The 20,909-nt window shown below is 45.3% G+C and overlaps 3 protein-coding genes across 3 annotated transcripts; all 3 read left to right on the forward strand.

Moving 5' to 3' along the window:
- Nucleotides 1-462: 462 nt before the first annotated feature.
- ube2j2 (ubiquitin-conjugating enzyme E2, J2) lies at nucleotides 463-7,633 on the forward strand. The gene is made up of 7 exons (XM_083668636.1): nucleotides 463-584; nucleotides 1,680-1,810; nucleotides 2,060-2,100; nucleotides 2,300-2,402; nucleotides 3,688-3,826; nucleotides 4,507-4,587; nucleotides 4,770-7,633. The coding sequence occupies exons 2-7, from the start codon at nucleotides 1,680-1,682 to the stop codon at nucleotides 5,061-5,063; spliced, it is 789 nt and encodes a 262-aa protein (XP_083524762.1). The 5' UTR covers nucleotides 463-584; the 3' UTR covers nucleotides 5,064-7,633.
- A 741-nt stretch (nucleotides 7,634-8,374) lies between these two features.
- On the forward strand, nucleotides 8,375-10,024 carry LOC310804083 (uncharacterized protein). The gene is made up of 3 exons (XM_083669175.1): nucleotides 8,375-8,442; nucleotides 8,922-9,250; nucleotides 9,894-10,024. Exons 2-3 carry the CDS (start codon nucleotides 8,934-8,936, stop codon nucleotides 9,994-9,996), a joined length of 420 nt encoding a protein of 139 aa, XP_083525301.1. The 5' UTR covers nucleotides 8,375-8,442; nucleotides 8,922-8,933; the 3' UTR covers nucleotides 9,997-10,024.
- A 1,721-nt stretch (nucleotides 10,025-11,745) lies between these two features.
- Nucleotides 11,746-20,196, forward strand: hipk1b (homeodomain interacting protein kinase 1b). Its single transcript, XM_083668404.1, is given in 19 exon segments — nucleotides 11,746-12,036; nucleotides 12,740-13,464; nucleotides 13,702-13,893; nucleotides 14,067-14,149; nucleotides 14,151-14,246; nucleotides 14,600-14,723; nucleotides 14,862-14,981; nucleotides 15,129-15,215; nucleotides 15,358-15,542; nucleotides 15,672-15,825; nucleotides 15,923-16,109; nucleotides 16,390-16,508; nucleotides 16,942-17,076; nucleotides 18,262-18,419; nucleotides 18,611-18,682; nucleotides 18,826-18,996; nucleotides 19,123-19,343; nucleotides 19,496-19,620; nucleotides 19,736-20,196. Coding segments are annotated over 18 exon segments (3,399 nt in total). The 5' UTR covers nucleotides 11,746-12,036; nucleotides 12,740-12,741; the 3' UTR covers nucleotides 20,183-20,196.
- The last annotated feature ends 713 nt before the right edge of the window (nucleotides 20,197-20,909 follow it).

A 20,909-nucleotide genomic window follows, 5' to 3' on the forward strand; every position in this document is an offset into this window, starting at 1 on the left:
AATGAACTCATTGTGCACAATATGGACCTACTAATATGATGCTCCCATGCATTTTCTATCTTCTTCAACGAATATATCACATTATTATAGTGATAAAATGCACATTGGCCTCATGAGGTGTAAGGAGAGGTGTAAGGAGAGGTAGAAACAACCATCAACTGACCACTCCAATGTGGCAAAATTCCTCTAAATAGAAATACAGATTTTATTTGCTATTTCAGTAAATAGAAATGCTGGTGTGAATGTGTGTGTCGGATGTAGTGTTGAGTTGAAAGGTTTTGAATGTATGCTTTCCTTTTTGTTTCCCTTTTTTTCGTCTTAAAGTTGACCACAAATTTCCGAAATGTCATCAAAACAATCATATTCAGGGGAAGCGACCCATTTGGACTGACCGTGTCACGAGTTGTTTGGCCTTCACTGCCCCTAGCTGTGGTGTGCGGAAGCCATATTGAAACAGCTAGCTAAGTGAGCGCCCGGAACAACGGTGTTGTCGTTCATCCCGTGTTCAGGATTTGACAACAGAAACGAGATCTAACCATCGGGTCTTTCTACGAAGAACTAACTCCAACGGGGTTTCTAAAGAGGTAGCTTTGATTAATATGTCCACTTACATGTCTAATGTAACGGCTTGATGATCAATTAACACTGTATGGGAGAGGCTTGCTCATAGCTAGCTAGCTACCGACGTCGATGCGATGGCCTAGTAGTAGTAGTAGTACCTCCTAGCACAGCAGCAGGGGTAACAGGAGTAGTAGTAAGCTAGTGCTAGTGCTAGTACTTGTAGCAGTAGCTGTCTCTTCTTCTTAGCTATTGGCTAGCTATCTATCATGTCAGTTTCGCTTGTCTTTGTTGATAGTTACACCTTTAACTATCCTATGTCCTATGTATTAGTTAGTGAGCTGTACACCATACTGTATTAACAGCTTACATTGGATGTCGGTGCGTTGTGCTAGCTAGCCAGCTACGATTCGTAGCGAACTAACTAAATTAACATGTTAGCTAGTTACCAATCGACTAACTAGCTAGTTACCAATCGACTAACGTTAGTTATCTCGATTAGCTTTACGGGACCACCATTAAGCTTTGGGGATGTACGGTTGGCTAGCTAGGAGTATGATTAGGTTGCCACGGTTTGTTTACTGTACTTGGCTGGTGAAAACTGGGATAACCAGCTTGTCATTACTTGATGCCTGTTGTTGATCACTGATCCGTGTCATGTATCACTTTTAGCCAATTCAATTGTAGTTCTATCTAAGGTCTTGTTCTCGGGAATCCTGGATTATTGTGTTACTGACGGACTCATTGTGGATTGTAAAAACACCATCACTTGAGCAGTGACATTTCTGCCTTAGTTCACAATTAGGCCTACACAAATTAAATGAGAAATTGCATTCAACTTTGCGTGCAGGCGTTTGTGTTGATGCCTTGCTAGTCTGTGATAGTTGAGTGGATCACATTAACTATTTGTTTTAAAGTTTACTTGACTAACAAGTCAAGACAACTACAAATGATCTTGACCATGTCAGTCATGTAGTATATTATAAAGTCATTTGAGGCAGCTAGGTTCACAGTGATCTATAAAATCACTATTATGAGCTGCACAACCAAATTAGACAAATATATAAGGAAAGATTATGGACTGATTTGGTGGCCAATCTCTTATCTCTTTTTGTACTTAGATGAACAGCAACGGGAATAAGAGAGCACCGACCACGGCCACGCAGCGACTAAAGCAGGATTACCTCAGGATAAAGAAAGACCCTGTGCCTTACATCTGTGCTGAGCCTCTTCCATCGAACATTCTTGAATGGTAAGGTTTCCCTGTTTGAATCTCATGAACAGGACCAAAATCGTACAGGGGGGGGTGGGGGCGGGATGAACCGTCTCAATCTTGCCCACATTGTAATTAGTAGATCATGTAATACAGCTTGATGATATAGGCCTTCTTCGACTGATATACCTTGAATACAGTTTGTTTAGGACCAAGTCAACCATATGCCTGCCTTGTTCCAGGGGTATTAAAGTTGGATTTCACTTGTGCTTTTTCTTCTTGCTCTAGGCACTATGTTGTTAGAGGTCCTGAGAAAACCCCCTATGAAGGTAACACCATATTAAATGATATGTAATATTGATTGGGTATTCAAAAGTGCATAATATGTGAAGTTTGTTTAACACTTTAGTATGTTATTATAACTGTATAGTAATTTGGGAATTTGAATGAGAATCTTCTCACACAGGCTTTTTTGTATATAGGCATGTTGTACTTTGCACCAATGTTGTCATTCTTTGGTTTTCACAGGTGGATACTATCATGGCAAACTAATATTCCCTCGGGAATTCCCCTTTAAACCACCCAGTATATACATGATAACACCAAACGGGAGATTTAAGTGCAACACAAGGTAAGAACGAATCATTGATACAGTATATATATATATGTGTGTGTGTGTGTGTGTGTGTGTGTGTGTATATACACTCACCGGCCACTTTATTAGGTACACCTTGCTAGTACTGGGTTGGACCCCCTTTTGTAGCCCATCTGCTTCAAGGCTTGACGTGTTGTGCGTTCAGAGATGGTCTTCTGCATACCTTGGTTGTAACGAGTGGTTATTTGAGTTACTGTTGCCTTTCTATCATCTCGAACCAGTCTGGCCATTCTCCTCTGACCTCTGGCATCAACAAGGCATTTTCGCCCAGAGAACTGCCGCTCACTGGATATTTTCTCTTTTTCAGACCGTTCTCTGTAAACCCTAGAGATGGTTGTGCGTGAAAATCCCAGTAGATCAGCAGTTTCGGAAATACTCAGACCAGCCCGTCTGGCACCAACAACCATGCCACGTTCAAAGTCACTTAAATCACTTTTCTTCCCCATTCTGATGCTCGGTTTGAACTTCAGCAGGTCGTCTTGACCATGTCTACATGCCTAAATGCATAGAGTTGCTGCCATGTGATTGGCTGATTAGATATTTGCGTTACCGAGCAGTTGAACAGGTGTACCTAATAAAGTGGCCGGTGAGTGTGATATATATATATATATATATATATATATATATATATATATATATATATATATATATATATATATATATATATATACACACACACACACACATTCATACACACTGCATATAATAAGATACAGCTAACTATAATTACCAAATGGATTTCCAATGAGAGACGGAATGCTTGTCAGTTGCCTTCAATTTGTAAAAAAAAAAAAAAAAAAAAAACGAATATGCTTCTTGCGTGGCCCCAGGGAGAAGACTATATATAGTATTAGGAAATAATAGAAACCGAAATTGCAGACCAAAACTGTTTTATTTTGCCAGTTCGAAGTCTAACATGGGGAAATATGCTTTTTGGCTCCAGCTGCAGTTCTCCCCATGGCCACATGATATAGCCAGCTTCAAAATCTCTCGGCAGGATCACTCCTCTGGAAGACACTTCACCATAAGATTGTGATATTGAACTTGTTAGGCGAGGAAGAGGACAATGTGCAAATGCGGTAGCTTTAGTTTCTAGCAAATCGTCCGATACGGCTAGTAAGACGATTGCTCACTATTATGAACAAACAACACCATAGTTTAAAGGCCCTATCATAGACCCATCTTCATCCCAGGTCTCTGTTTTGTGACGGCACCTGTTTCCTGCTGCTGTCTCCTGAGTGTCTCGGTGTATTGTTCCCAGGTTATGTCTCTCCATCACTGATTTCCACCCTGACACATGGAACCCTGCTTGGTCAGTGTCCACCATCCTCACTGGCCTGCTCAGCTTCATGGTGGAGAAAGGCCCTACCCTAGGCAGCATCGAGACCTCTGACTACACTGTGAGTCTATCAGTGTTTGTTTATAACCCTTCTATTGCCTTGTTACCAGATTGTTACTTACAGCACCCTCCATAAGTATTGGGGGAAAATAAGCATTTTTCTTCTTACTACCCATGGTATACATTTAACAGAGATCAAAGTAGAGACTCTCAGCTTTAATTCAATGTTTTATTTGAGATTGGTTTCACCATTTATAAATTCCAACATTTTATGCATTTAATTTGCTGAAGAAGGGAATTATGGCAAAAAGATTTCAAAACAAACAACTGAAGATGCCTGCAATACAGGCCTGGCAGAGCATCACCACAGAAGATACCCAGCATCTGGTGGGGTCAATGGGTCGCAGACTTAAGGCAGTTATTGCATGCAAAGAATTTTTGACCAAATACTAAACATGAGTGCTTCATTTGGACATGATATGATTTTTTCCCAATCATTTTGGTGCCCTGAAATAGGGGGACTATGTATAAAAAGGGTTGTAATTTCTAAATGGTGAAACCAATCTGCACGATTTTGATTTCAAGTCCAAGTGTTTGCTTTTCCCAATACTTATGGAGGGCACTGTATATGGCTTTGTTGTATAGAAAAACAAGTTTTGATAGAGCAAGGCACAGGAGAATCAATTGATAAGCTTAACATTGCTACTTTTATTTTGATTGTTTGGTGTTTATTTCCTACAGAAAAGACAGCTGTCAGCCCAAAGTCTGGCCTTTAACCTGAAGGACAAAGTTTTCTGTGAGCTGTTTGCTGAAGTAGTCGATGTGAGTGTGCATGGAAATAAATCATATATGTATCAAATACATGTACTTACACTAGAGCCCCAGGTCATCCATTGAGAGACTCACCTTTAGCCCTGGCAAACATGAGTGAGTGCTGACTTCTAACCTCCTCTCTCTGTCCCCCTCTCTACTCTCCCTCCTTTCCTTTGTTCCCTCTCCTAAAGGAGATCAAGCAGAAACAGAAGGCCCAGGAGGAGTTGAACGCCCGCCCCCAGCCCCTGCCCCTTCCGGACGTGGTACCCGACGGTGACCCCCATCACGCCCACTATGGCCTCCCCGCCCTTAACGGAGGAGGGCCCGCCCCCATGGGTGCAGCAAACCCTGCCCCCGGCCTGCAACAGGCCAATCGAAACCACGGACTACTGGGAGGGGCTCTGGCCAATCTGTTTGTGATCGTCGGCTTCGCGGCGTTCGCCTACACGGTGAAGTACGTGCTAAGGAGCATAGCCCAAGAGTGAGGGGAGCCAGAGCAACAACAGCCTCTCGCTTGGGAGGCCAACTAGAGGACTACACAATTTAAACACTACTGTGGGGGGGTTGGGTCCCATTTCTACCCTTCTAGGACTTTGGAAGATAGATATTCAGAGCCACTCACCCAGAACGGCGTTAGGGTTGGAGGCAGGATGGAGGAGATGGGGGGGGGGGGGAATGGGACAGGGTTTTTTGAAAATGGTTGTGATCCACTCTGTGCTTCGGTGGTGACCCAATAACAGGAAGTGCTTGGCTCATGGGTTGTTGGAAAGCATAGAATTAGAGTGAGTAGATTTGTCATTCTATGTGAAAGCAGTGTTCCATTGTACAGCCATATTGGTGGCTATGTTTTGGAAAACTATAATTGATTGTTGTTAAACCACTTAATTTTTCAGATGTTGGTGATCTGTGTGAAACAATTTAAATCTGTCGTGGCGCAATACTGGATGGCCCCTGTAAAATCATGTAGAATATGGAAACATGTTTGTTCTGCCCATTCCAAGTCTATGTAAGGAAAATGCCTTGGGTGCAGATGTTCTGGGAAACAGGTTTGGTAGAGGAAGCTTAACTTGGCAAACGTCCCTCTCCAGTGTCCCCAGCCTCCCCTGTGATAGGTAAGACTCAGCCCAAAGTGTTTTTACATCAGGTCCTGTAGGGCACCCAAGACCCTGGAGTTTGCCCTGAGTCTATCCATAGCCCAACTGCTTCTCGTCAGAACCGTTGGAATGATTTCCAATTATATTCATGTTCTGAGTAAAAGCCAACTGCTCTGCTCCAGAATGGCAGATAACGACTGATGCTTCTTTTCCAGTAGTGGTGTGAAGTTGCTGGTCTTCAGCTAGTTTTTCTGCCTACTGGTAAAGGTTAGGCTTGGGGAGGGTACTAAGTGTATCCTTCGTCTGTGTCTAGGGGCAACTTCACCCTAAAGTCACTTTGACCAGCTTTCAATACCAGGCTGCATTCCTAATCCCTCTCTGTGTTCACCCCATAGCCCTCTAATCCTCAGGTTTGGTTAACGTTCTGTTTCTGAAACACTGTCTCCAAGGCTTATTCTCAGAGTAAAGGTGATTCCACTGTGGGTTGTGAGGCAATAAGGCTTTTCTGGGATGTGTCAGTATGTTCTGGGAAATCAGTTGTATGACCTACATTATATGGTGTGATTCATTAGTAATTGAAATAAGAAAGGAAGATTACAAAATCACATATTTGGTTCCTTACCCTGAAATGAGTTTATGGACAAGGACAAACTTATATCAACACCTTGGTTATGTTTATCTGGGCACTGTATCTAACAGCTAATTGTTAGCATTTTTAACCAAAACCCAATGCAAGTCAATAGACCATAAGTTAGCATGTTTGAAATGTCATGCCCAAATCATCTCAAATTCTCTGAAGAGACTCAATTACTAGATTTACATGACTTTGGGATGATTTGAGCATGACATTTCAAACATACTAACTTAGGGTCTATTGACTGGAATAAACAGAACAAAAGTATGGATTGAAGTCTGTCTTTTTCCATTGACTCCTTTCAGGGTAAAGCCCCAAATATGTGATTTTGAAATTTGGGTGAACTATTGCTAAACTAAAAGTGGAAAATGTAAAAATGTCATGCTCATCTTTTCACATCAATGAGTGAATTATAATTAGATTAACTAACAAGTGACACAATAAAGTTAAAACATTTCAACAATGCCTCTGCCATTAAACACTGATCAAAATATATAATTTGCTACCATATAAATACTGTCAAACTTTCAGTGTGTTTGGTAAGATTTTCTTTTATTTTCAATACATGTCAACGGTCATCAGCCTTTATTGTACCATAGAAAGGACACACATTACTCCCTGCTAGTGTGTCTGGTCAACCCATGAGCCAAGCAGTTCAGCGCTCTCTCTGTGTAGAGGGAATTAGAGACCAATACGTTTAAATCTCCAATCGGCTTAGCTGACCAGTATAGCAATGCTCTATATAGGTCCAAATAAGGAGACACACGGAGAACCTATTTTGTCATGTATATTTTATTTTTCCTTTTTGATTTACTTTTCTTGCGTTTTGCTCTTTTATTTATAATTGTAGCCTTGGGTGCCCATCTGTTTTTGTAGAAGGAAGCTCTCGTCTCTGTCTTGCTAAACCAGGCAGTGGTGGTAGTGCTGGCCAATGGCCGTAAAACAGACTAGTACCCAGGCTAGCATAATTGCTCATGATTTACTGTTGTGCATTGCATTTAGGGAAGATTGCTATTCTACTCTGTACTCATTACTTCAACAGAAAGCAGAAGACTTGCCTTCATTTTACTTTCTGGCACCATCACATTAAAACATAATGATGGGAGTGTATTTGTGAGATATACAGCAAACGCCCAAATTCCATGCTTAATTATCTCATACAGTATGTGTGAAATTGTATGTTTTCATAGTTAATGCAAATAAATTACCCTGCTTGGCAGGACATTTTAGAGAACAATTGTTTGGTGGTTCATTTCACTTATGTATCAAATGTAATGTAACACTCATTTAATGCTGAAGTTCAGGTCACGCTTTTTTCACAGCTGAACGTTCAACTAGTGCAGGTTGATAATAAACGGTCTTGGCATTTCAAATCAAATGACTGACAATCCACTAGCAATGTTCCTTTAGTGTCCCGCATCAAATCTTTTCATAATAGTCTGTATATGTACAACAATTTATAATCCACAAGTCAAACTTTACAATGGCTGAAATTGGCCATGAGAATGACTTCTTCCTAATCCTGGTGGGTCTCTTGCAGACCACATGGGGCCCAGACCCCACTTTGGAAACCCTCCAGATTTAGATTACCTTTTTAAATTTTTTATGAAACAAGAATTGCAGAATTTATAGGGTTTGTCAATATGAGATCTTTAGCTAGAGGTCTGTCTGCCAGCTTTGTATATGGCCACGAGTTGAGTGTTTGTTTTAAGAGGATTATTTAAAAATTCACTGAAGAGACACGTGCAACAGAATGTCTGACTGATCACATGCTGAGATACAAGATAATAGATTCTGTCCGCCGGATTTACCATTGCCAAAAGGAGTTGTCATACCCTTTGACTTCAATAACAAGTTGCTTCTACAGAAGTAGCCTGGAATTTGACATATGATTCCAGGAAATCCACTCTATCAGAGAGAGGGACCGCCCACTATGATCAAATCCCATGGAAGATGCATGCCCTGAAAGAAAACCAATGAATGGAAAAATGTCTCCACCCCCAGATATTTGCAAATATTTGAGGTTAGTTCATCAAAGGAGCAAACTCACAAGATCTTTCTCTCTTTCCGAGACACATCTATAAACCTCTATCATCAAAAAGAACCCTGGACGCTTGGATAAAAAACTTGCAAACTGTAAGTATAATCTTCTCCTTACTTTATGAAAAGTATTTGCCTAAGGCTAACTGTTGTGGTGGAAGTCTAGGATTTACCACTTTGTACTTGAATCAAGAAACAAGTCCTGAGTAGCCACAATATATGAGTCTGGTATTTATTGCTTGCAAACAAGAGACAAGAGTGTAACAGCACTATTCTAGTGTGCTTATATTTGCATATCAATATGATTTCAAAGCCAGTATCAGAACCAGATTCTGTAACCAAAATGATGTTAAGACATACTTAGATATACAGTATGAGATGTTACTTTGCTTGTGATGTATTCAAGTTAGTCTAATTTTTATATTTCTTACTTCCCCCTGCAGACCAACGCAGTGGGTAAATTTGTAGAAGTTTAATTTGTGTGGGAAAATGTGATTAGGGCCAAAGTGTCCCCACATCCTCCTGCCCATAGAAAGCTGATCAGCATCATAACACTCCACTGCTTATCCTTCCAGAGGGTTCCAGCAATGCCTCTGAATGAGGACAAGGAGTGTGCCGTATGCTTCCAGCCCTACTCGCGGAGGGAGAGGATCCCGAGAATTCTCTACTGCAAGCACACCTTCTGTTCGCTGTGCCTACAGACTATGGCCAGGACTCAGAGTGGCCAACGCACCGTCTGCTGCCCCCTCTGTCGCAGGATCACGTGCACGCGCCCTAGCCTCTCTCTGCCTGGGGCCCTGTGGGTCAACACCAACATCTGGGATGAGATACAAGAGAACCAGCAAGAAGAAGAGGAGGAGAAAGAGGAGTGGATGGAGGCTACAAAACAGACAAAGTCTATATTGTGAGTAAAAGTTGGCCTCCTGCTATTTACACTCTTCTGTGAAACCGGTTGTGCAAGATAGAGCTGTCTCAGAGACCACACCTGGCTGTGCATTGTGCACTTATTGCCGTTCACCTGCATCTTAAAAGACAACACACCGGTGGAGGCTGGTGGACGTAGATATCACATGTGTTTGATACTACTCCTCATTCCATACATTACAATGAGCACATCCTCCTATTTCTACCTCCACTAGCCTCCACTGCAACACACGTGTGTGTTACACTGACACTCACTTTCGTCATTGCTCTTATATGTATTACTATCTAATTGCATTGCTCACTTATCGACTGGTAAACAAACATCATATTACTGACATTTCATACATACACTCACGGCCACTTTATTAGGTACACCTTGCTAGTAGCGAGTTGGACCCCCTTTTGCCTTCAGAACTGTCTTAATTCTTTGTGGCATAGATTCAACAAGGTGCTGGAAACATTCCTCAGAGATTTTGGTCCATATTGACATGATAGCATCACGCAGTTGCTTGTTGTTATTCACATAGTACTTTTGCTGCGCCTTTATCACTTATTGCCTATTGTGTAATTGTAAGCATTTCATTATATATCTGCCTCTGTCTTCCTTTCTCTTCACCCTATAGCTCTGGACTGAGGCTCAAACTACAGAGTTTCCTGAGGACACTTAATTGCTTGAGGCAGCATGAAGACAGGGTTCTACCAATATGGAGAGCGGACTTCTGGTAGGCCTACATAAAGAATAACCAACTCTGCACCAACCAAGGATCGGTATTCGTTACTAATTTGGACTTTTTTTTTTTTTTTTTTAAACGACTGAAACTGTAAATAATCAGATAGGTGAAAACGGGTGCTCCCATTCGGTTCCTTTCCCTGTTGTTCCCAATGGTTGTTCCCTATATCTAAAATGCCGAAAACTGTATGTGATACTGTACGTGCTTCCGCATTTGAGAGGGTCGGAATGAATATTGCTTTGTAAATAAGTTTGAGAAAGGTTGATAGCTATGAAGCCTTGAGAGTTTCATGAGTCTGTGAAAGAGTTCCCCAATTGTTTTCTCTTGTGTGTTCCTTCCTTATTCAAGAAAGTAATAAGGCAATCAAGCTGTGACGATAGATGTTCTCATCTATCTCTTGAAATAACTGTATGTATATTATGTATATTATTATATGTACGCTCACTTAACACTTTATTAGGAACACTATACTAATACTGGGTAGGGCCTCCCTTTGCTCGCAAAACAGCCTCAATTCTTTGTGGCATTGATTCCACAAGATGTTGGAAACATTCCTTTGAGATTCTGGTCCATGATGACATGATTGCCTCACGCAATTCCTGCAGATTTTTTCAGGTGTGCTTTCAAGCTGTGAATCTCCCGTTCTACCACATCCCAAATGTGTTCTATTGGATTCAGATCCGGTGACTGGGAAGGCCACTGAAGAACACTGACCTCATTGTCATGTTCATGAAACCAGTTTGAGACGACTTTGTGACATGGTGCATTATCATGCTGGAAGTAGCCATTAGAAGATGGGTAAATTGTGGCCATGAAGGGATGCACACGGTCAGCAACAATACTCAAATAGGCTGCGGCATTCAAGCTATGATTGATTGGTATTAACGGGCCCAAAGTGTGCCAAGAAAACATTCCCCACACCATTACACCACCTACACCATGAGAAGGTGTACTGGTGTTCCTAATAAAGTGTTCGGTGTGTGTATATGTTTGAAAAGAATGTGGGCACAGGCCCATCAGTTTTAGTTTGTGTCATCTTTTTTTATTTGAACCGCCTGTGAATCAAGCTGTGACGATAGATGTTTTAAATGATCTATCCCTAAACTAGAATATGCAACATTAATTAATTAAATTGTATTTATGGGCCCACTCTGTGATTTCTCATTGTCAGTTGTTTCTGAATTAAACAATTCTGTTTAGTTTATGTAACATTTGTTAACTTGAACTTTTTGTCCCTGTATACTTGTTTGTAGTTACAAGAAGGCCCTGTCAATAAATCTATTTAATTTCAAATTGTGTTAAAGTGAAACCTTGCTTATTGTTATTGAGAAATTATTAATTTCATTGACTCATAGGGAACAATAGGAGTTGACTGCTTGATCAATGAAGACATATACTAGACAGTGATTCATGACAGTGATCTCTAGACAGCGATTAATATTCAAAATCAGAAACATTTACAATCTGTCAATGTCCTTAGTCTTAAATGATCTGAAATAATGAATAATATAAAAAAAATAAAAAACAAGCATGATATATTTCTATGAATTCATAGGTGACTTTCTCTATACACCGGTTAACTTAAGTACAGGAAAAAACGCAACAATGAGGTTGCGTAACAGTCGTGGGTCTGTCGTTGTTACAACACACGCCAGAACGCGGTTGTCTTGGTTGCGCGCACTATGTCGTACTTACGGTACAGGAAATTCAGTTTAGCAGCTGATCTGGACGTGGTTTGTTCCGGTGAAAAGCAGGCTGCTAGTCTGAACATTCCCTTTTTAGCTTTTAAACGAATTATTTTTAATTCAGAAAATTAAGATTTTAAGTTGTGACTTATTCCATTTCATTTTATTACTACTGCGATTGTTTCCGACCGAAACTGCCCGCGACTTGTTGAGTGTGGCTGCCATCCTACTCTGAGTCAATGGAAAAAAAAACAAGGCAGGCCTAGCTAATCGGATAATCTACTAGCTAGCCAGTGGGAATTAATCCGACGGCAGGACCGATCTTCGACATTATACTGAAATAAATTCAGGTATGTTTCTGATTTTGCTGTAATAACTTTGATCACGAAGCTACATTCAGTACAGCACGTTAAAATATACGTTTTATGATTTAAATACCCTAGCTAACCTACGCCGTTCTGCTACTGATCGGTTCTTCTTTAGCTAGTGGTTGATGTTTTTGCCTATGTTTTCTTTTTGACAAATGTTGACTCGAGCGAACAGTAAACCAGATGTTAGAGAAAATGCATACCTTTCCTGTGTTGTTGTTCATCATTATTTGTTTTATATAGCTATTAGTATCACTCTCGTCTAGCTACCTCTCCCTAGTATCGTTTCCAGTGGTTGTCCTAGTCGTGCCGGCATATTAGGCCTATAACTGACACGAGACAATTTATAGTGTTTCTCCATCAATCAGCTCAGTTGCCGTCTTTTCTTTCAAGACAGCAGGAATCACCATGTTCTGGAACAACTTTATGGCAGCCAGTTACGTGAACACTTACAACAATGTAGCCAGGATGCTAGGTGAGATTGAGAGAAGGGACCATATACCAGGATGACAAGTCATGAGTCAAAAGACAATTCAATACAGATAGTTGAACTTGAGAACTTTGGCACATCTGAGACACTCGATTAGTCTAAACCGACTGGGCAAATTATTCCACACAAATTGGAGCATAATCTCACAAGATTTGTCTTCCTTCCTTTCTCCATCTTCCCTCCTCCTCCTCCCAGCGATGTCCTCCCAGCTGCAGGTGTTCTCCCCTCCCTCCATCTCCTCTAGTGCCTTCTGCAGGGTGAAGAAGCTCAAGGTTGAGAACTGTTTGTGGGATGTGTCCTCCGAGGCCTTCGGTGCGGTGGGGGGTCAGCAGGGGTACACATTCGCCCCTGCCGTGGGTGTCCCGCCCTTCGCCACTGCTGCCCTGGTCTTCCCCCCTGCCTCGGGCTCCCGAGGTCAGGTGGTGGTGAGGGCGGCCGACAGTACAGGCAGCCTCCCCCGGGGCTCCAGTCGCCGCGTCAGTGAGCACTACACACATTCTCACACGCATGCCCCTGAGGCATCGGGGACACGAGGCCAGAGGCAGGGGCAGAAGAGGAAGAATGAGGACACGGATGGGGCCGGGACCAGTGGGAGCGGTAGTGGTAGTGTCCAGATCCTGGAAGAGCTCTCCGCACCTCCGTTCTCCACCCGTACGGGGGGCAGAGGGGGTGGCACAGCCCAGTCCATCCCCCACTCGGCCACCACCACCAAGAGCAGCAGCTCCAACGGAGAGGGCGACTACCAGCTGGTGCAGCACGAGATCCTCTGCTCAGTTTCCTGCAGCTATGAGGTGCTGGAGTTTCTGGGGAGGGGCACCTTCGGACAGGTGGCCAAGTGCTGGAAGAGGGGCACCAATGAGATTGTGGCCATCAAGATCCTGAAGAACCACCCCTCTTATGCTCGTCAGGGGCAGATTGAGGTGGGTCACATTGTTGTTTTATCATCAAACCTTCGCTTATTGGGGTTAGTCTCAAGGAGATAAAATCATTTTTTTGACTAGATTTGCTGTTAATGTATTGTAAAGCTGCCTCAAGGTTCAAAGCTGGCTCAATGATATTTTTGAATTGTTTGTATTATTGTACTTATTTTGTCAGTATGTCTCCATACTTGTGTGTGGGTGTGTCGATAATAAACCCCCTACTCAATCCATCCCCAGGTGGGCATCCTAAACCGTCTGAGTGCGGAGAATGCTGACGAGTTTAACTTTGTGCGTTCGTACGAGTGCTTCCAGCACAAGGGCCACACCTGCCTGGTGTTTGAGATGCTGGAGCAGAACCTGTATGACTTCCTCAAGCACAGCAAGTTCAGCCCCCTGCCCCTGAGACACATCAGACCCATCCTACAGCAGGTCAGCAGAACAATGATGAAAACTTAATAACAGTAGTAATATGTAAATACAATTATTTTCATATGAAAAATTGGATAAGAGAGTTTATGACTCACCTAGAATTTCACCTTACATAAAGCTGTTTGTTTGTTTATTACCTGGATTCCATGGTTTCTCCATCCATGTATTTTCAGGTGGCCACAGCCCTGATGAAGCTGAAGAGCCTGGGTCTAATCCACGCTGACCTGAAGCCTGAGAACATCATGCTGGTTGACCCTCAGGCAGCCCTACAGGGTCAAGGTCATAGACTTTGGCTCGGCCAGCCACGTGTCCAAGGCTGTCTGCTCCACTTACCTGCAGTCCCGCTACTACAGGTGAGTTTACCTGGGACTGAATCCATCCCTAAGACTAGTATGGGATGCCTCAGCAGGTGTGTGTATCTAATAACATTTATTTTGCTTGAGTACCTGACACTGTTACGTCATTCTACCTGCTGGTACAGGTTCACCAGGTTCATGAGTAATACGAGTGTGTCATCTCACCTGCGGCTAAGACTGTTAATAATGCTGCAGGTGGGAATTGGAGACTTCAGTGGCTTTTGCTGTCAAAATAGTGCATTTATATTAGATTTATGCACTCCATCATCCCCATCACCCCCCATCATCTAATAGTAAATACTCCAATGTCTAATGTTGATCTTATGTCTCTTGTTTTTTTCCTCCCTCAGAGCTCCAGAGATCATCTTAGGCCTGCCGTTCTGTGAGGCCATAGACATGTGGTCTCTGGGCTGTGTGATTGCTGAGCTCTTCCTGGGCTGGCCCCTGTACCCCGGAGCTTCTGAGTATGACCAGGTTAGTACCACGCCCCTACCAATCAAATCAAAGGACCGATTCCAAATCGTCCCCATGTTACCTCTGATAATGTAGGTCTCTCATCTCAAGCAGTATGATGTTCATGTGTTCAATCTGAGTTTGTGGTTCTGTCTCCAGATCCGGTACATCTCCCAGACTCAGGGTCTGCCAGCAGAGTACCTCCTGAGCGCTGGCACCAAGACCAGCCGCTTCTTCAACAGAGGCCCTGACTCCAGCTACCCACTCTGGAGGCTCAAGGTACCTTATAGGGATGAGTGACCGCAACATAATTTTTCAGACATTGACTGACAAATTTTCCATTTTCCATTTGCCTCTAGTTATGTGTAAAGCCCTTTATGCCAAAACCTCCTTATTGGGTTTATGAATGTTTCCTGTGTTCTTTAGACCCCATCAGAACACGAGGCGGAGATGGGCATCAAGTCAAAGGAGGCCAGGAAGTACATTTTCAACTGCCTGGATGACATGATGCAGGTAGGGGTCTTTGTTTAGGGTATTTGTCCTTCAACTTGTGTTTGATGTTTGCTTTGGGGGTACTGAGGTGTTTCTCTCACTAACTTGAACAGAAATAATCACTCCTACCATGTTTATAACACTGTTCTATTTCCTGTTCCAGGTCAACCTGTCGTCTCACCTGGAGGGGACTGACATGCTGGCAGAGAAAGCAGATAGGCGGGAGTTTATTGACCTGCTGAAACGGATGCTCCGATTGGATGCAGACAAGAGGATCACGCCCACCAAGACCTTGGGGCACCCCTTCGTCACCATGAGCCACCTACTGGACTTCCCTCACAGCTCCCAGTATGTGTGTGCGTGTGTGTATGTGTGTGTGTGTGTGTGTGTGTGTTTGTGTGTGCGCGTGCGCGTGCGTGTGCGAGCGAATGGTAAAGAAGTTTAATTGATCGATTGAAATGATTTCTTCTCCACCAGTGTGAAGTCGTGCTTCCAGAACATGGAGATCTGTAAGCGCCGGAGCCCGTCTTTTGACAGCAGCAAAAGCCTTTTCTCCAACAACACTGTCCCCAGTGCGGCCGCCGGAAACCTCACTGTCACCTTCAGTAGTCAGCTCAACCAGCACAACCAGGCCAGTATACATGCAATGTCTCTGCCCTTCATATTCCTCAGATAGTTTCTCCCCCATGACCATCCTGATGTTAATCAACAACTGACTGTTCCAATAGGTGCCCTCTGCGGGGGGAGCCGTGCCGCTGCTCAACTACCAGCCGGCCCTGTACCAGCAAGCCACCATCAACATCCCTGGGCTGGCCCAGCAGAGTGTCCCCCTCCAGGCTCGCCCCGCTGGGCTGTGCAGCCAGACGGAGCCCTTCCAGCAGACCCTCATCGTCTGCCCTCCCTCCACCATCCAGGGTAAGACAGACATGTGGACAGGGGGATTAGGCCCCGGCTATGCTATGCTATCTGTTAATTATGGATTGAGCCAATGGTTTCTCTGTGGGAGTCAGTTAGGTTGTTTCAAAAGTCAAGTCAAACCGGAATAGTGATTTCATACGAGGAAACATTTGATAGTTTGGTGTGGCCAGGGCCTTAAGGGACAGGAATATATAGATGGATAAAAAATACTAATAGCACACCTTCTTCATTGTTGTCATCATGTTGTGGTCGTCACTGATTGGCTGTTGTTCTACAGGGCTCCAGTCATCCAATAAGAGCTCCAGTTTCCCTATGAGAATGGACAGCACTGTGCCCATCGTTTCCCAGAACCAGTCTAACCAGCCCCTGCAGATACAGCCAGGCATGCTCACACAGGTAAGAGAGTGTGCATGTTTGTGGTTTGTCAAAGGTTATTCAGTTTTGCTTTTTCACGTGTCTGTATGTACTCTTGCTTGCCGCTTGTTTGAGAACATCTGACTGAAAATCTCTCTCTATCTAACCATATCCATGCAAATGTTAACGAGCATATTCCAGGAGGCCAGGTGTGGTCTAGGTCTATGGCTTGGCCATCTAACTGTGGTCTACCCTACTCCGGTCACGGATGGGCTCAGCACTGTTTACTTTGTCTTTTCCCTGATGCACAAGTATTCAGTTAATATCACTGATTGACAACGAAGTCTACCCTCCTTGAAACACACACACACACATGGAAACCCAGGTCTTAAGTCCAGGATGCCTGATTCTGTGACCCTCAAGGACCTGAACTAACCCTTTTGCTCCCTTACCCTCCAACCCCCCTATCCCTCAGGGCTCCTGCACGCCCCTGATGTTGGCCACCCTGCACCCTCCCTCGGCAGGCGTAGCCCCCCAGTACTCTCTGCCCCTGGGGCTGGGCGCTGGGGTCGGCCGGCCCACCCTCCTGGAGCACACGGCTACTGTGCTGGTAAAGCAGAGTGCCCCTGGAAGCACACACACCCACACACACACTCCCACTAACCACGTCATCTCTCCTCTCTCCTCCCCTCACTCTCTTTCTCTCTCCTCTTTCACAGCTCTCTGCCTCTCCCACATGTCACTCTTGTCTTTCTTCACTCTTCTATGTTCCTCTCTCTTGAACACATGCCCCTTTCCCCCCCCTTCTTACTCCTCCTCTTCACTCTCTCTTTCTCTCCCTCTGTTCATCCTCTCCTCACTCTCCCTCAGTTTATCCTCCCTTGACTCCCTCTGCTCATCCTCTCCCCTCTCTCCCTCACACTCATCCTCCCCTCACCTCTCTCCCCTTGCACTCTCTTCTTCCTCCTCCCACTTGTTTTCTCTCTGTAGGTCTGCTGAAGGCATGGAGCGCATGTGCTGACTGGGTCTGGGCTTTGCTTGCAGCTTCTTGTTGCTCGTGCCCCCCCCCCCCCCCCCACCCCTGCCGCCCAGCCTCCTTTCCATTTCAGTAATGGAGACGCAGCTACACACTCACACACGGAACACACCTCTCCTTAACAGCCTGACTCATCCTCCGACGCCCTCTCGTTTCGGCCCTAAAGTATTGGCATGACTGTTTTTTTTTTTTGTGTTTTGTTGAAGAGCTCTAGTCAGCCATCTCTCTCTCTGTCTGTCTACCTTCCTTCCCCATCGACGACTAACTCACCTCTCTCTCCAGCAGTGACAGCTGCTGGTCTTCTTCTGAACAGGCTCCGTTGGTTTCACACACACATAATGTCTTGTTCTGATCTGCTCTGCCCTACTTAGTGCGTCATTGAACATGTGCATGATGTCATCGAACGCTTGGCTCTTCTATGTAAAGGAGTTACAGGACTTTGCTGTCGGGGTGGGGGGGGTGGGGGGGGGGGGGGGGGGGTTCAAACAAGATGTTCTGGGGTTTTTTAGTGTGGCCTGCGCTTTGGTCAATGTAGCTGGCCATGTGTGGCGAGGGACAGAGGAGGCCGTTGGCCTGTCTGTGTCTCTATCTCTCTCTCTCAGCATGGCTCAGTCTACTCATAGCTATGCCTGTCTGACCCAATCCTGCCACCCCTAGCTCCAGCCTCATTCATGACTCTATAACCAATAACGACTTGATGTAACAGATGACTACACTGGATTGTGTGATAACGTGTGTGTGTGTGTGTCTTCCCTTTAGCAGGCCTGGCCCGCTGGCACCCAGCAGATCCTTATCCCCTCGTCATGGCAACAGGTTCCAGGCGTGGCCATCCACGGCTCCACCCACCAATCTGTTGTTACGGAGTCTGCCCTGGAGACACTGCGGCCCGATGCGGCCCAGCAGGCACACAGCTGGAGGTGAGTCACTTCGCCATGGGGTTTACATACATACATACTTACACACACACACACAGTATTGTTCCCTATGTTGTATGTAGGCCTACCACTGGTATTACAGTAGGAGTGTGTGTTTACCTCTGTAGGGGTAGTCAGTACAGTAGGCTCCCCCAGCAGAATCTTGGAACTCACTCAACCTTTGACCCCAACAGGGGCGGGACCCAGTCCAGGGCCCAGCCAGAGAGGAAGAGGGCTAAGGCTCGCCGTGGCGATAGCAGAGCCAGGTACTGTTATGATCATTGAACATTGTATAATTATCATACTCTGTCCCAAACGGATGCCATCATTCATACTCTTGTGACAACAGAAAGTATAGTATTACTAAAGGCTGATTTGATGAGTTTGTCTGCCTGGTGTGTTTCATCAGGGGTGTGTCCACTGCATCTTTGCTTAGCAACAACGGCCTGACCCCTCCCACCTGCAGCGTGACACTGTCGCAGCCAATCGTCATCTCCGACACGCCTAGCCCTGCCGTCAGCGTCATCACCATCCACAGCGACACGGAGGACGAGGACGAGAGGAAGTTCCACCCTGCCAGGTGAGGTCACTTCCTTACCTGTATCTTCACCCCAACAATTGTCCGTTTCTCCCCCCTCGTCTATGTTCCATTCCAGGCGTGTTCTTGTTTTAGTTTGTAAATGAACGGATGGTTCTGTTTGTGTAGCTGTGGACCGGCCCAGAGGGCCAACGTGATCAGCTGCGTGACGGTTCACGACTCGGACTCGTCCACGGCCAGCCCCCTCACCCCTCGTCCCCGTACACACACACAGCTCTCTGTCGGCTCCTCCTCCTCACGCCTGAACAAATCACTGGCTGTGGTCGCCCCGTCTGTCAAAACCCAGCCTGGAGAGAGTGCTGCAGCCTTCAGGGCTGGCATAGAGACAGGTGAGAGGCCTAGCAACACACACACACACACACACACACACACACACACACACAGAGCCTCCATAGCACAGATACGGGGGGGCTTATCGCTGCAGCAGACAAGTCTCTCACTCGTCACTCACACTTGTCTGTCTCCCTCTTTGGTGTCCCAGGACCAGGCCAGAGGTCCTACATCAAGCCCAAAAGGGCAGCCAACCGACAGCCCTGCGTCTCAGGAGAGAGCACAGAGCGCCACCGACTGGTGCCTAGCCAATCACACCCACTCAACCTGAGCCAGGTAAGTCTTGCATCCACTGTGTTGCTCGATATCATTTTTTTAGGTTTTTGAGGAAGTCAATTGGCAAAGATACATTTCTTTGTGCTCTCTGATTTTTTTTCTATCTGTTGCCAAGGTGCAGCCAGTGGTGTCGTCGTCTCAGGACCGTTCAGGGGTGTCCCAAAGCTCCCTGCGCCGCCAGCAGACCTACCCTCCTGCCTCCCACTACAGCTTTCAGGAAGTGCCCTCCCTCAGCTCTGCCTCCAGCCTCTACACCTACCCTGCCTCCGCCGCACTGGCCTCTGCCTCTCAGGCCATGGAGCAGCTGCTTGGGCGCGGCCACAGCCATGGGCCCTCCCCCTCAGGATATGCCCCTCCTACCGCCGTCTACACATCATCGAGCCTGACCCGGCGGGACTCGGCGGGGACCCGGAAGGACTCTGTGGGGGGTCTGATGCTTCCTGCGGCCTACCAGCACCAGTTCGCCACCAGTTCCCCCTACGTTAGTGTCCAGCCCCGGGCTGAGGCCTACAGCGCCTACCAGCTCAGCCCCCGGCGGCTGGCACAGTACCCCTACCTATGAGGGCAGGGGGCCAGGGGAGGGAGCACGGGGGGGGCGGGGGGGGTTAGGGTTAAGGGGGAAGGGTGGCAGGGTGGGTTAAATAATGGGGAGGGCCACTCCCCTCACTTACATGCACAGACACACCACACACGGCACAAACACATACACAAAGGGACAATAAGACCACAGCTTCATCTAGTGGATTAATATTGGGGGGGGGGGGGGTTACTAAAAACACTTGCACTACTGCATTTTACTGTAAAGCAGTGGTTCACTTCCTACCGGCTTTACATTGCTCTTTTGGACTATTTTCTTGTTTTTTTTTTCGTTTTTTTTTTTCATAGTTTAGTTTTTTCCCCTACAAAAAAGTATATTTGTTAGTTTTTATCCCTATTTTATTTGGATATAGAATGAGACATTGTGGTGTATATATATCTGACATGTTTTATTTGTTTATGCAATGGCTTTGTGTTGGAGTGACTCAAGTCTTGTCTACCAGCAGCGTGTCAAAAGACGTTATAGGAGAGCTGAGAGGCCTCACACATTAGGCTGGAGGGAAGCTAGCTGGCATCAAAGAGGGCCTGAAGTGATCCTTGTCTCTTGTGAAGGAAGCTAGCTGGCATCAAAGAGGGCCTGAAGTGATCCTTGTCTCTTGTGAAGGTAGCTAGTTCACACTAATCCAGCAACATCCCATGTTTTCAAATAATCACATTATTTTACTGTTTTGCTATCCCTTTCAATTTCACCC

This window comes from Argentina silus, assembly GCF_951799395.1.
Source record: "Argentina silus genome assembly, chromosome: 4".
Lineage (NCBI taxonomy): Eukaryota > Metazoa > Chordata > Actinopteri > Argentiniformes > Argentinidae > Argentina > Argentina silus.

Coding starts and splice junctions, on each gene's coding strand:
- LOC310804083 (XM_083669175.1), top strand. CDS start 8,934: ATGCCTCTGAATGAGGACAAGGAGTGTGCCGTATGCTTCCAGCCCTAC. Junction 9,251..9,893: donor AAACAGACAAAGTCTATATT/GTGAGTAAAAGT, acceptor TTCACCCTATAG/CTCTGGACTGAGGCTCAAAC.
- ube2j2 (XM_083668636.1), top strand. CDS start 1,680: ATGAACAGCAACGGGAATAAGAGAGCACCGACCACGGCCACGCAGCGA. Junction 3,827..4,506: donor TCGAGACCTCTGACTACACT/GTGAGTCTATCA, acceptor TATTTCCTACAG/AAAAGACAGCTGTCAGCCCA. Junction 4,588..4,769: donor TGTTTGCTGAAGTAGTCGAT/GTGAGTGTGCAT, acceptor CCTCTCCTAAAG/GAGATCAAGCAGAAACAGAA.